The following is a 15,649-nucleotide window of genomic DNA, read 5'->3' as shown; positions in this document are numbered from 1 at the left end:
ACTTCCACCAGAAAAAAAAGTTCACAAGTCTCTGTGTTCACGATGCAAGATAATCTGTGTCTGAGGTACAATTAATAGAAAATCTCAGCAAAGATTGATTTGTTTGCGACTGCATCATGCAAATGTATTTTCTTTTTCTATAACATGAGGTCACAATGGTACTTTGTTATGCCCTGAAGAAATAAAATCTTTAAAGCTTGTCTACTTAAAATAGAAGATATTTAAAGTGTTCTGCTTTATAGAATCCTAAATATATATATATATTTTTGCAATGACTATATTGTTAGTGATGATGATATTAATAATAATAATAATAATAATAATGTTACTTAAAAATAAAATAAGTTTCATTGTCAGTCAGTAGCTGTATTAAATGTGTAAACAGTGCATTACCCTTCCAACTTATTATTTTTATTTTGTTCTTAGATAATCTCTACATTTATGTAGAAATAAATTATTCACAGGCTGTGCATATATCGTTATCATATACTGGCTCTTTGTTGGGTTATTCAAACTCATTTTGGCTAAAGAACAAAAGAGGGAAGAATATATGAGAGAACCTGAGATAGTGTACTTCAAGTGGTCTGAGTTTCGGTTTGTGTTTTGCTGTATATGTTTTTTTTGGCGTAGGCTATGTAGAAAATGAGGTTGGGTTTTTTTTTGGCTTTAGTTTTGGCATCAAAAAGGGAAAGGTCCAGAGATGTTAAGATGATGGGTTGGTTGAGGTAGGTGTGTAGGGGAACGGCTGGGATCCACTGCGCCCACCAGGGGCTTTGTTGTTACTTGATGATCCAGAGGGGCCTGACGAGGCTGACGAGGCTGCCTGAGCAAATAGCACACCTGCATGGAAACAAAAAACAGAGATGTACAGTAACATTTATGTCATTGCAAAAATAAGATAGCAAGTTGTAAGTTCAACTTGATGTGTTTTCCTGACCTGCAAAGGTCCAATGTTGACAAACAATGTTGTGAGTTGCAGTAGTAACACATATGGACAGTGTAGTAGACTCTGTGACTGGTGACTCACCGGTGTACATCACTCCATTGAGCTCCACTGACATACTGATGCTGCTCATGCCATTTGTGGTGAGATTGAGAGCTGAGTCCTGCCGGCCATCTGAGAAAACACACACAGCATGTAACGTCCACAGCATTCATGGGTGATGTTTAAAGCGGCAATCAGCAGTTGAAACAACAAAGCGTTTTTCCCTGCCCGTTTGCGTAAAAAGCTGAGGGATGGGGCTGGAGAAACGTAAACACTCTCAAATTCATAGACACCGATATGGATGCAAGGACTGACCATCCATATCAACATGATAGTTTAACCATGTTTTGAGGCTATATAGTGTTTGTTTACATTCACTTTGTTTACAAACATTGGAGTAAAACATGATACTATTTCAGGTTATGATGGGGTATGACAGTTAAACTAAGCTCATGAGGCATTTTATATGTATTTTTAAAAAATTGATGTAGCAACTGCAGTTTATCCCTTTAACGTCAGATAAAAGCATCAACATCACAGGAAGATCTGTACATATGGACAACCTCACTACACAAACTTAACAGAAAGTATTCACACCCCTTGACTTTTTCCACAATTTGTTGTGTTACAGCCTGAATTGAAAATGTATTACATTTAGATTTTTTGTCACTGCCCTACACACAATACCCCATAATGTCAAAGTGGAATTATGTTTTTAGACATTTTTACAAATTAGTTAAAAACGAAAAGCTAAAATGTATTGAGTCAATAAGTATTCAACCCCTTTGTTATGGAAAGCCTAAATAAGTTCAGGAGTAAAAATGTGCTTAACAAGTCACATAATAAGTTGCATGGACTCACTCTGTGTGCAATAATAGTGTTTAACATGATTTCTTTATGACTACCTCATCTCTGTACCCCACCCATACAATTATATGTAAGGTCCCTCAGTTGAGCAATGAATTTCAAACAGATTCAACCACAAAGACCAGGGAGGTTATCCAATGCCTCGCAAAGAAGGGCACCTATTGGTAGATGGGTAAAAATAAAATAAAAAGCAGACATTGAATATCCCTTTGAGCATGGTGAAGTTATTAATTACACTTTGGATGGTGTATCAATACACCCAGTCACTACAAAGACACTGGTGTCCTTCCTAACTCAGTTGCCGGAGAGGAAGGAAACCGCCCAGGGATTTCACCATGAGGCCAATGGTGACTTTAAAACAGTTACAGAGTTTAATGGCTGTGATAGGAGAAAACTGAGGATGGATCAACAACATTGCAGTTACTCCACAATACTAACCTAAATGATAGAGGGAAAATATTCAAAAACATGCATCCTGTTTGCAACAAGGCACTAAAGTAATACTGCAAAGAATGTGGCAAAGCAATTCACTTTTTTATCCTGAATACAAAGTGTTGTGTTATGTTTGGGGCAAATCCAATACAACACATTACTGAGTGCCACTCTCCCTATTTTCAAGCATAGTGCTGTCTGCATCATGTTATGGGTATGCTTGTAATTGTTAAGAACTGGGCAGTTTTTCAGGATAAAAAAGAAATGGAATGGAGCAAGCACAGGCAAAATCCTAGAGGAAAACCTGGTTCAGTCTGCTTTCCACCAGACACTGGGAGATGAATTCACCTTTCAGCAGGGCAATAACTTAAAACACAAGGCCAAATCTACACTGGTGTTGCTTACTAAGAAGACAGTGAATGTTCCTGAATGGCCGAGTTACAGTTTTGACTTAAATCTACTTGAAAATCTATGGCAAGACCTGAAAATGGTTGTCTAGCAATGATCAAAAACCAATTTGAAAGGAATAATGGAAATATGTTGAACAATCCAGGTGTGGAAAGCTCTTAGAGACTTACCCTGAAAGACTCACAGCTGTAATTGCTGCCAAAGGTGCTTCTACAAAGTATTTATGTAAATGTAATACTGTGTTTCTGTATGTCGTTTTCAATAAATTTGCTAACATTTCTAAAAACATTTTTTCACTTTGTCATTATGGGGTATTGTGTGTAGATGGGTGAATTCCGGCTGTAGCACAACAACATGTGGAATAAGTCAAGGGGTAGGAATACTTTCTGAAGGCACTGTAAACTAATTAACTAATTGCACAACCTAATTTATAAACAAACTCACTAAACAAACAAACTTCTAAACAAACAAACTCCTTAAACAATCTAACAACATGTACTAATGGATATCTGAATAAACGAACTACGTGAACAACCCTAACAAACAAACAGAACAACCTAATATATTAAACAAAGTCACTGAATAACCTAACATTTACATACTAACTGTACAACCTATTATGTAAACTGCCTTGCTGAACAACTATACATACAAACAGCCTGAACAACCAAACATCTGAGTAACTACAAAAACATAACCCTACTACTGAAGCACAGACACACAAAACCTCATAAGTTTCTGTGGAGACTCGCAAACTACTGTTAGATAGACAGCAAACACATAAAAGAAGAGTTGAGGGGGGAACGCTGCATAGCTTTAGGGCCTTTCCATAAAATAGTATGAATTCATTTTAATAAAAACAACAAAATATCAAGGCAAATTCCCCAGCATTCTGTACTTTTACTAGACACTGATAAGATGATAAGAAAATGCTGCTGTTGACCTAGGGAATCCCTTACGTATAGAGTCTGTATGCTGCCGGGGCACGTTGTATATGCAAAATGGGTCAATATACACAATTGTTTGACCAGTTCAAGATTGACAATTTTGCTTCACAATAGGAGGCCTGATCTACATAACATAAATCCCCCTTTAGGACTGTCCTGTAGACCAGAGTTTTCTAAGATGATGGGTTGAGAACCACTAATGGGTTGTGTTCCCAGTCCCTGGGTTGTAGCTAAAGACTGGGTTGTGGCTTAGAGATACGGTTTTGTCTAATGTGGTGGTTGTCAAGGAAAATTGAAAGGCCTTAGCTAGGTCACAATGTAAATAAGTTTGGGAACCAATGCTGTGAGTGACATACCTTGGTTATTAACCATACTAAGACACATGTTATTTTACTGAAGTGCTGCAATGGTGGCCCAATATTGCTACCTTCAAATCAAACTTTATTTAAAGTGAATCTAAAATTGCAACATGCTTTACCTTGGTTGTTGATGCGGATATTCATGGGCATCTGGGTGGTAATAGCCAGCAGGTTGTGCTGCAGCGCTCTCTGCAGCAGCCGCTGGTGCTCCTCGGCAGGCAGGGCCATCTTCTTCTCCGGGGGCTCGCCCGCCTCCAGTCTGTCCCTCAGCTGCTCCAGAGCCGCTACCTGGGCCGCCATGGCTACCTGGGCCCCTGCCGCCTGCACCACTGCCACCGAGTGACCCACCAGAGGATGCCCAGACATGCGGCCCACGCCGGACAGGGGCTGACCGCCCTCCTCTTCTGCAGGGGAGATGGAGAAGTTTAGAACAGGGTAGTGTTGGTGTGGGATGTGGTGGCATTTCAAATAAAATATCTGTTGTCTGATGCTATGGGTTACTGTTCACTTCAACTGTTCTGTTATAATCTGTATGAACCCTCCCAACACTCTGTGGTTGTGTTCGTGTTATGGGTTACTGTTCACTTCAATCGTTGGCTTTATTCATATATCTGATATGAATGAACCCAAAAAACAATTTAAATTAAAAACAAAAAATGAACTTCCTAATTTCAATGCAGCATAATTGTCCTCTAAAGATATCTGAGCAAAACCCCTTGCTCTCCAACAACACCTTTCTTGATTTTCTGGATGTGAGTGAGAGATGCTCCGTTGGTGGCCACATTCATCCCCATGTTCTGCATGGACATCTTGGGGGAGGACAACATGGTGGGGGTCCCGTTGGGGGAGTAGGTGAAGAGGGAGCTGCCAAAGCTCTGCCGGCGGCCCTCCCGCCGGTTACTGTCAATAGCTGCCTGGAGCTCATTGGGGTTGCTGAGGCTCCTCTTGTCACATTCATATGGGTACAGGTACTTCATGTATCTGTGAAAACGTAATTTCAGTTGGTATTAGGAACATTTGATGAAATATGAAATCATTTGAAAAACACTATTACAATGGATAAGTATACCTTAAAACAAGTTTCCAAATTATGTGTGTGTGTGTGTACGCGCGAATGTGTGTACTCACCAGGGGTTAGAACTGGTTCAGGGAATGGAACAGAAAACCGGAAAATAATTAAATTTTTCGACGAACACAATCAGAACCGGGAACGAAAGTGATTTATACTGTTCCAGAACAGAACGGTTATTTTAAAAGCATGGGAACCGGTTAATAACATTATTTTATGTTACGGCCATTGTTTTTCAGTCCCACAAAAAACGCAACAAAGCGCCTATGCAAAGTGTAGCCTACTGACGTACAAATGGGATTCAGAAATTAGAGAGATTTTGTATTAGAGAAGAATGGATTAACCTTTTCAATGCTAGTTAAGGATACTGTAGTTATTACGTTTCACATTGGATTTATTAACTACAAAAAGGTAAGACGTGTTTTTATTTTAATGCTGGTGCCGCTCTGCTCCAACGTTAAGCCAACTCTCTGAAGTTCAAAGACATTCAAAGTTCCTTCATAGAAGCCACTCCTCTGTAGGTATAATTATGTGGGACTAATTCAGATAATGTATGTCATAACTACAAGATGGCCAGCGCTTCATGCCAAGCCTCCTCCTCCACCCTCTCTCACTCCCCACAAAATGTCAATCGCATCTCACGCCCTACACTTGTCTGTTCAATGCATGTAAATAGCTTGCCCGCGCCATAGCAAGCTGCTCTATATGCACTGATTGGTGAAGTCATTTCATGTTGCGCTAAATGTAATAGATTTCAGAGGTTTTAAAAAGGAACAGAAAGGAATGATATAAACCGTTACTTTGTTTTGGTTCGAACCAGTTCAGAACTTTATTTTGCTGGTCCAAACAGTGGAACGGAATGAAAAAAATAATGGTTATTTTCAGAACTAAATGGTTGGAAAATTATTTCAGTTCCAACCCCTGGTACTCACTGTGTCCTGAGAGTAAAGGCAGCACTGGTAATTGAGGTAGGCAGGTTGAGTCCTTTAGTGATCTCTCTCCACAGCTTCTTGTTGATGACCTCCACCAGGCCTCCCTTCTCTGTCACCAGCTGGTACAGCATGTACAGGTCCAGGACCTGCTTGGCCATGATCGGGATCCTGTTCACAGGGGTTCCTGGAGATAGGAAAAGACAACTCACTGCCTGTGGTTACACCATACTCTTTTGCTAGGTTTCTCTTTTGATAAGTTGCTATGGAACTGAGTGTGAACTGAGAAAGCTTTCTAGTAGTTTGAAACTGTTTGAACGCTTCAGGAGTACAACACTACATTCAATGGACGTGGCTTTGGTGACAGAAATGTAATGTTCTATTAGAGAAAGAGGGTTTGTTTTCCTACAGTGTCACACCTTTTCTTAGCACACAATACTTCAATACATAATAAATTGTCAATACCATGTCTGTTTTATTCTTGTTATGGTATTGGGTCTTATTATCCTTTCAAAAACATGACATCTTGAACAATTAAAAAATAACAAGGATATTTTCTCCTGTCAGTCTTTTGTAAATTCCCTATATTTTCCCTAGAGGGCAGTGTCCAATTATTAGAGAAACTATGCACGCAGATCCACCCATACATTTGTTTGAGAGCCAACATACTGTAAACATCCAATTCTGGATTTTTCACACTGACTATCTTGACATTTATTTATATTTATTGCTATTACATTCGACATGTTGGCCTTATATTTCCAAAGTAGAACTAATTTGTGTATCAACATTATACAATGTACTGTCCTGTTTGAAATGCTTGAATAAAACACTTATTGAACCCACAATGTGACTTCTGACTACTCTCCATGATGTTTCTCTGCATCGGTTTGTAGATAAAGCTGACTATCATTAATCAAATATGCTTGTGTGAAATTGCCATGTTTTGAGGCAGCAATTCACACATGGAATGCTGAACCAAACCAAACACCATAACGGAGCAACATACAAACTCTGGAGCCTAAACATATAAGTAAATACATTCCTAAGTCAATACATGCACTCTGGTGTACTCTCTACTTTTAGATGCGCTGGGAACAGTGAGGGCTTGGCCGACCATAAAGCAATCATCTCCAAATGAATAAAGATCCACCCATGGAGGTGAAAGCTGAGATGTAAGTGTAAATGTAAATGGTGTTTTGTATGTCAGTGGAGGGGGGAGGGGCGGGGGTTAGGGGGTTAGAGCAGTGTTTCCCAACTCCAGTCCTGAAGTACACCCAACAGTACATATTTTGATTGTCGCCCTGGACAAACACACCTGATTCAACTTTTCAACTAATCATCAAACCCTTGGTGAGTCGAATCAGGTGTGCTTGTCCGGGGCTACAATAAAAATGTGTACTGTTGGGGGTCCTTGTGGACTGGAGTTGGGAAACACTGGGCTAGAGAACAGAACACTGCCTCCCAGTACTAACCCACCAAGGCAAACAGTACAGCCTTCCAGTCTCCATCGAGTCATGGCATTTACATTTACATTTACATTTACATTTACATTTACATTTACGTCATTTAGTAGACGCTCTTATCCAGAGCGACTTACAAATTTATTGGTATTGATGTGGCTCTGCTAGATACAGGGACAGAAATGTACAGTACTCTCTGGCACATACGCCACTCCTTATACAACACTCTCACCTCTCTTTTGCATGAAGCTGAATAGGTCATCCAGAAACTCTTTTCTCTTGGGGTCCCCATCTAGTTCATAGAGCTGAGGAGATGAGAAGAAGGGAGGGGGAAGAGATGAAACAGGTTACAGATGGGAGCAGATTACCAAGGGGGGTTGAGAGCCATTATTGCCCCAAAATGGAGGATGGAGCCTCAGCTTTAGAATGCCATCAAGTCGAGAGAGGAGGCCCGGTCTGATGAAAACCTGATGTGGCCCTGCTGCTATGGCCGAGAGCTCCGGAAGCTCAGTGAAAGTTAACAGTAAAAGTGGATCACATGCTCAGGAGAATACAGTGGGCTATTGAGGCAACTTTAATTGCGGTATGAAGATTGTTCAAAACAGTCTGATTCACACTCGCTGTTGTGGAGAGTATAACAAATGTGCAGCTTATAAACCAATAATGTATCCCTGAGGTCGAAAGAATACACATTTTTTAACCATTGGGTTCTAATTCTCCTTGAAATTATATATATAAACCTGCTACACAAGGTTGTTCATCATTACAACAGATCGGCCAGAGCACACAATGTAAAACTCTATTCATGTTCTTGATTTGGGAGTGCTTTCTCCAGGCTCTTGCTGTGTAACCACAAACAGGCCATTCTCTTTGTGGCATTTAGTGCTCATTAGTGATGCCAAGCTGCCGTAAGATCTTATTATCAGAGGGATGGGGGGCTGGATGATTAGGCGGGGAGAGCGGTAATGTAAGGCTGGAGGCAAGGCGAGTCCTAATTACAGGATGCCTGCATTTCGAGGAGTGCCGTGCCATAAATCTTCAAAATGGCTCCCCTCAGTCTCTCTCGCTCTTTCTCTCTCTCACCAGTTTGTAATGGATCTCCCCCCATGCCTCCCTGCACTTCTTCCTCCTCCACAGCGCAACCAATGTGTTCTTCCTTTTCCTTCCAACCAATCCACACCGGTCTGCTCTGCCAGCATTCCTACTGTAGGCTCCTGAGATAGGCCTACCCTGCCTGGGACAATTGCCTTGACAATAGAACTGTCTGGACAAAATAAGATCACATAAGTTACAGCAAACATAAACAAGAGGGCATATCTGTTTGATGCCACAGAGAATCTATGTAGTCAATAGGGAGATGTGTGTGCTCTCTTCATCTGGTATAGGATACCTTTTGGCTTCATAGCTTAACCAGGGGTCTGAGACATGCTGCCTGGGGGCCCAATTGTATCCAGCAATTTAATCTAATGTGAACCTCAATGAATTCAGTCAATTCTGGTTTGGCAATGTGGTAATTGCTATACTGTGAGCCTTTACTGTATATTGAAAATATACAATATGCCAAAATTACTTTGAGGCCCCTGGTTTAGACTGGAGATTGCTAAGCTACAGGACTGTTTTGCTAGCACAGACTGGAACATGTTCCGGGATTCTTCAGACAGCATTGAGGAGTACACCACATCAGTCACTGGCTTCATCAATAAGTGCATCGATGATGTCGTCCCCACAGTGACCGTACGTACATACCCCAACCAGAAGCCATGGATTACAGGAAACATCCGCACTGAGCTAAAGGGTAGAGCTGCCGCTTTCAAGGAACGGGACTCTAACCCGGACGCTTATAAGAAATCCCGCTATGACCTCCGACGAACCATCAAACAGGCAAAGAGTCAATACAGGTCTAAGATTGAATCATACTACACTGGCTCTGACGCTCGTCGGATGTGGCAGGGCTTGAAAACTATTACAGACTACAAAGGGAAGCACAGCCGCGAGCTGCCCAGTGACACAAGCCTACCAGACGAGCTAAACCACTTCTATGCTCGCTTCGAGGCAAGCAACACTGAAGCATGCATGAGAGCACCAGCTGTTCCGGACGACTATGTGATCACGCTCTCCGTAGCCGATGTGAGTAAGACTTTTAAGCAGGTCAACATTCACAAGGCCGCAGGGCCAGACGGATTACCAGGACGTGTACTCCGAGCATGTGCTGACCAACTGGCAAGTGTCTTCACTGACATTTTCAACATGTCCCTGACTGAGTCTGTAATACCAACATGTTTCAAGCAGACCACCATAGTCCCCGTGCCCAAGAACTCTAAGATAACCTGCCTAAATGACTACCGACCCGTGGCACTGACGTCTGTAGCCATGAAGTGCTTTGAAAGACTGGTCATGGCTCACATCAACAGCATAATCCCAGAAACCCTAGACCCACTCCAATTTGCATACCGCCCCAACAGATCCACAGATGATGCAATCTCTATCGCACTCCACACTGCCCTTTCCCACCTGGACAAGAGGAACACCTACGTGAGAATGCTATTCATTGACTACAGCTCAGCATTCAACACCATAGTGCCCTCAAAGCTCATCACTAAGCTAAGGATCCTGGGACTAAACACCTCCCTCTGCAACTGGATCCTGGACTTCCTGACGGGCCGCCCCCAGGTGGTAAGGGTAGGTAACAACACATCTGCCACACTGATCCTCAACACGGGGGCCCCTCAGGGGTGCGTGCTCAGTCCCCTCCTGTACTCTCTGTTCACCCATGACTGCATGGCCAGGCACGACTCCAACACCATCATTAAGTTTGCCGACGACACAACAGTGGTAGGCCTGATCACCGACAACGATGAGACAGCCTATAGGGAGGAGGTCAGAGATCTGGCCGTGTGGTGCCAGGACAACAACCTCTCCCTCAACGTGACCAAGACAAAGGAGATGATTGTGGACTACAGGAAAAAAAAGAGGACTGAGCACGCCCCCATTCTCATCGACGGGGCTGTAGTGGAACAGGTTGAGAGCTTCAAGTTCCTTGGTGTCCACATCACCAACGAACTATCATGGTCCAAACACACCAAGACAGTCGTGAAGAGGGCACGACAAAGCCTATTCCCCCTCAGGAGACTAAAAAGATTTGGCATGGGTCCTCAGATCCTCAAAAAATTCTACAGCTGCACCATCGAGAGCATCCTGACTGGTTGCATCACCGCCTGGTATGGCAACTGCTTGGCCTCTGACCGCAAGGCACTACAGAGGGTAGTGCGTACGGCCCAGTACATCACAGGGGCAAAGCTCCCTGCCATCCAGGACCTCTATACCAGGCGGTGTCAGAGGAAGGCCCTCAAAATTGTCAAAGACTCCAGTCACCCTAGTCATAGACTGTTCTCTCTGCTACCGCACGGCAAGCGGTACCGGAGTGCCAAGTCTAGGTCCAAAAGACTTCTCAACAGCTTCTACCCCCAAGCCATAAGACTCCTGAACAGCTAATCATGGCTACCCGGACTATTTGCACTGCCCCCCCACCCCATACTTTTTACGCTGCTGCTACTCTGTTAAGTATTTATGCATAGTCACTTTAACTCTACCCACATGTACATATTACCTCAACTACCTCAACTAGCCGGTGCCCCCGCACATTGACTATGCAACGGTACCCCCCTGTATATATAGCCTCCCTACTGTCACTTTATTCTATTGTATATATAGCCTCCCTACTGTCACTTTATTTTTACTTCTGCTCTTTTTTTCTCAACACTTTTTTGTTGTTGTTTTATTCTTACTTTTTTTGTTTAAAATAAATGCACTGTTGGTTAAGGGCTGTAAGTAAGCATTTCACTGTAATGTCTGCACCTGTTGTATTCGGCGCATGTGACCAATAAAATTTGATTTGATTTGATTTGATTTGATTTGAAGATTGGCATGAGATTAATGTCAAAGGAAAGTTGATTAGCTGGGCCAAGTCATAGCAAGGGGTTTGGCGTACCAGTGGCGGGTGAACAAGACAGTTGGAGAGGTTGAGGGGCAGCAGCAACCACTCTGAACAAGATTACCAACACCCTCCCTGACAAACAGTATCAATTTATTTAGGCAAAGCCATAGAGCATGCTCCTCTCTCTTCAAACAGTTAACTTTCCTGACAAGGTACTAGAGAAACTCACCAATCAGGTTCCCTTCCCCACTTCCCCCTCTCTCTATCAACCACCACTCCCTTTAGTTGGGCCCCTCTCTCTCGTATTACTGGATACAGCTGCATCCTTTTCCTAGGAACCTCTTAGAGAACCCCCCCCCCCCACACACACACACTCCTCTAACCCCCCAAACCAGATCCCCCTCCCCCACATACCTCTAGTAGGAACACATCTGTTTATCTGGGTTGGGTGGGGTTTGGGGGCTACAGGTTTTCACATCAACCTAAATCTATAGTACACACACCGATAGGGCGTTGACCGTCTCCTTGTGTGCGATTGTCTCGCAAAGAGCTGTGTCAATGACCAAAACGTTGGTGGTGAGAATTAAAATTGTTACATACAGTACATGCCACTGCAGAGGAGTTTTACGTGTGCCCCAGTGATACTGCAACAAAGCAGGCAGGCGTTTTAGATGGAACTTTTAGTAGCAGGGAGTTTTAATGTGAGCAGGTTTCCTGCCAGCACAGATTTCCTTAGATCCACCCAGAATGTTACAATGTGAATAGGCAAACAGATAGTCATAGACCACTTCAATGCATTGCCTGTGCAAACTACATCAAATGGTTGAGCACGCCATGTTTATTTGGCTGTTTACGATGTTTCTTTGTTCGTAACTCTTGGATCATTGATACAAGATAAGCAACATGTTCATTTCTGAATGCTCTAACTACTGTGTGCAGGTCAAGCTTGTTGTTTGCCTGTTGGGTCAAACACACACACAAAAAATATCGTGAATAATTCCAGCACAGGTAGCCAATCTTACTCAAACAGGTTAAGAAAAACAACAGCAACCGGAGTCCCATCATGTCACCGCGCGAGAAGTGTCACTTAGCACATAATTGGGCCTAGCTATTGAACCCTATCCCCACATGGACATTGAGAGGGAACTGCATTGAGCTGATGTGTCACACGAGCTGATGCCTATGAAACACTTACCCATCCTTTCACACCTGACAATCACCTCCGGGCAGGGCTGACACACACACACAGGAGTAGGGGAGGGGAGGGAAAGGTCAGGAGGGGGAGGGGAGGGAGCGAACATGCAGCTTGACTTCACCAGTGTGAGAGGGTTCTGGATATGGTTTGTGAACATGGGTACATGATATTCAAATAGTGTATAATTCCTAGCTGTGTTCCTCCTATGCTAGCTTGCTGTGTTTTCACATGGTTATCAAGTGAACAAGGACAGTTCAACAGCACAATGTGGGGCTGGCTGTTCCCTTTCACTCATTATCCCACTCATACACACTCAACTCAAAGAGATATGAAACCACAATTCCAACTAAGAAACCACAGTAATGGCAATGCATCACAGTGAGGTAAGGAAGCTAAAGAGCTAATGCTACGCTAGCTGAGTTTGCTAGCATTGAATTAAAAGAACCAACCATTCTGAATTTATCCATTTGAGTTGGCGTGTAGAAACAGATAAATCATTATTTGTGTCGAGCATAATACCCTGATTTTATGCTACGGCCTACTATATTATGTTACACAACTAAGAGCTTACCTTTTTTTTTTTAAAGAAAAAAATGATCATAATGCTACTTAGGTCTATATTATCCAGATGTGATATATAGCAGCAAGCAATTTCACTGTGTGCCTTCTTGAAAATATTTCCACTCAAGAGGAAAATAATTTGTACAAGTCATGTCAAACTTTTACTGGGCTGTAGGAACAGGAAATGGAGACTACATGGTAGCTTGGCAGGTAGGAGTCTAACCGAAAGGTTACTGGATCGAATCCCTGAGCCGACAAGGTACAAATCTGTCGTTCTGCCACTGAGCAAGGCAGTTAACCCCCAACAACAACTGCTCCCCAGGCGCCGATGACGTGGATGTCGATTAAGGCAGCCCCCCCGCACCTCCCTGCTTCAGAGGGGTTGGGTTAATTGCGGAAGACACATTTCAGTTGAATGCATTCAATTGTACAACTGGTATCCTTTCCCATTATCTAAGCTCAAGAAGAGGGAACCAGCAAAGTATACTGTAGTTTGTTTTTAAAATGAAAATAAGGAGCTAATACCTACAGGGTAAAGTGACTTGCAGAATATACCAAAGAAGTATGTGGTATGTAAATAAAGATGAATGTCTTCCTAAATCAACCCCAGCCTGTACCTTTTTCTAGTTTAGTGTGAAGACATAATTAACACAGTAAGAAATAATTCACACCTGCGGATGGTCAAAGAATGAATAGCAAGAGAAGTTCCACTCTGTATTTGAATGAGCCCGAAACTAGTCGATTTCTGACTTCCCCGTCTGTCTCTCTCCTCTTTCTACACCCTATATAATACTGCAGTAATACATTACCAGCCTTCACACCACAACACCCCCCAGATAGCTATTCAACACTGAAATCCACAAGACACCTCATTTTACTGAAATGCCATCAAAACAAATACAGAAACCTATGCATGAGCAGACATTTACTCTTTTGAAACCCGAGAACAAATGCAGCCTTTCTGAGCCCTATACCTATAGAGACAGAACCCACTACCAAACATGCTCCAACACATCTTAATCCTGACTGAATTCCTGATCTTTAAATCCAAGATTCACCTTGTGGACAGAGGGTTGGGGCACAATCAAAGGATTAAGACGCAGGCAAGTAACCATGTGTATGAAAAATAAAAAATAATGTATGCACTCACTAACTGTAAGTCGCTCTGGATAAGAGTGTCTGCTAAATGACTAAAATTTAAATGTATCCTGTACATACGACTAATAAAACTTAAAACTGAAACTTGAAACTGAAATACTCAGAAGCAAAAACAAAGCTGTTTCTCGTAGTGAGTATTGCTGCATTTTCTAAGAACTGAAGAGAGTTCGGAGAGGATTGTCAAAATAATTTCAAGGATTTGATTTGTGTGGATTAAGCATAATATGGTGATAGCACATGTAATATGTTTGAATTCTGCCAATTCATGTAGTCAATAAAATAACTACATTTAATTGATTCAAGGAATCCTGTATTACGTCAAAGTAATAATCATGTCTTTCATTGGATATATTTACAGTTGAAGTGAAAATAGAGTGAACACCAATTGACGATACATGACATGGAAATAGAATGAACAATATTCAATGATACATGTATCCCATTCCCACTAACCCCAGCTGTTCTTACATAATGCCAGTATTTGATAATGAATGTAGAATAGTTGGTAGGTTGTGAGCGCATCTACAGTTGAAGTCGGAAGTTTACATACACTTAGGTTGGAGTCATTAAAACTCGTTTTTCAACCACTCCACAAATTTCTTGTTAACAAACTATAGTTTTGGCAAGTCGGTTAGGACATCTACTTTGTGCACGACACAAGTAATTTTTCCAACAATTGTTTACAGACAGATTATTTCACTTATAATTCACTGTATCACAATTCCAGTAGGTCAGAAGTTTACATACACTAAGTTGACTGTGCCTTTAAACAGCTTGGAAAATTCCAGAAAATCATGTCATGGCTTTAGAAGCTTCTGATAGGCTAATTGACATCATTTGAGTCAATTGGAGGTGTAACTGTGGATGTATTTCTAGGCCTACCTTCAAACTCAGTGCCTCTTTGCTTGACATCATGGGAAAATCAAAAGAAATCAGCCAAGACCTCAGAAAAAAAATGGTAGACCTCCACAAGTCTGGTTCATCCTTGGGAGCAATTTCCAAATGCCTGAAGGTACCACGTTCATCTGTACAAACAATAGTATGCAAGTATAAACATCATGGGACCACGCAGCCGCCATACCGCTCAGGAAGGAGATGCGTTCTGTCTCCTAGAGATTGACATACTTTGGTGCGAAAAGTGCAAATCAATCCCAGAACAACAGCAAACAACCTTTTTTTTTTTTTCACCTTTATTTAACCAGGTAAACCAGTTGAGAACAAGTTCTCATTTACAACTGCGACCTGGCCAAGATAAAGCAAAGCAGTGCGATAAAAACAACAACACAGAGTTACATATGGGGTAAAACAAAACAAAGTCAAAAATACAACAGAAACCTTGTGA

At 42.0% G+C, this 15,649-nt stretch overlaps 1 protein-coding gene across 1 annotated transcript in view; it reads right to left on the bottom strand.

Annotated features, from left to right (window-relative positions):
* Positions 1 to 419: 419 nt before the first annotated feature.
* Positions 420 to 15,649, bottom strand: part of LOC311131178 (AT-rich interactive domain-containing protein 3A-like) — a 49,367-nt gene continuing 34,137 nt past the window's right edge. Inside the window, exons 4-9 of the mRNA XM_084164025.1 lie at positions 7,692 to 7,764; positions 6,000 to 6,183; positions 4,732 to 4,979; positions 4,118 to 4,402; positions 1,028 to 1,117; positions 420 to 840 (exon numbers count right to left, since the gene is read on the bottom strand). Of these exons, the coding sequence (XP_084020151.1) occupies positions 704 to 840; positions 1,028 to 1,117; positions 4,118 to 4,402; positions 4,732 to 4,979; positions 6,000 to 6,183; positions 7,692 to 7,764 (1,017 nt within the window). The 3' untranslated portion in view covers positions 420 to 703. The remainder of the gene's footprint in view (positions 841 to 1,027; positions 1,118 to 4,117; positions 4,403 to 4,731; positions 4,980 to 5,999; positions 6,184 to 7,691; positions 7,765 to 15,649) is intronic.

Source organism: Coregonus lavaretus (genome assembly GCF_964263955.1).
Source record: "Coregonus lavaretus genome assembly, chromosome: 6".
NCBI classification, from domain to species: Eukaryota; Metazoa; Chordata; class Actinopteri; order Salmoniformes; family Salmonidae; genus Coregonus; species Coregonus lavaretus.
The sequence above is the reverse complement of the archived record's forward strand: the minus strand, read 5'-3'. Positions and strand labels throughout refer to the sequence as shown.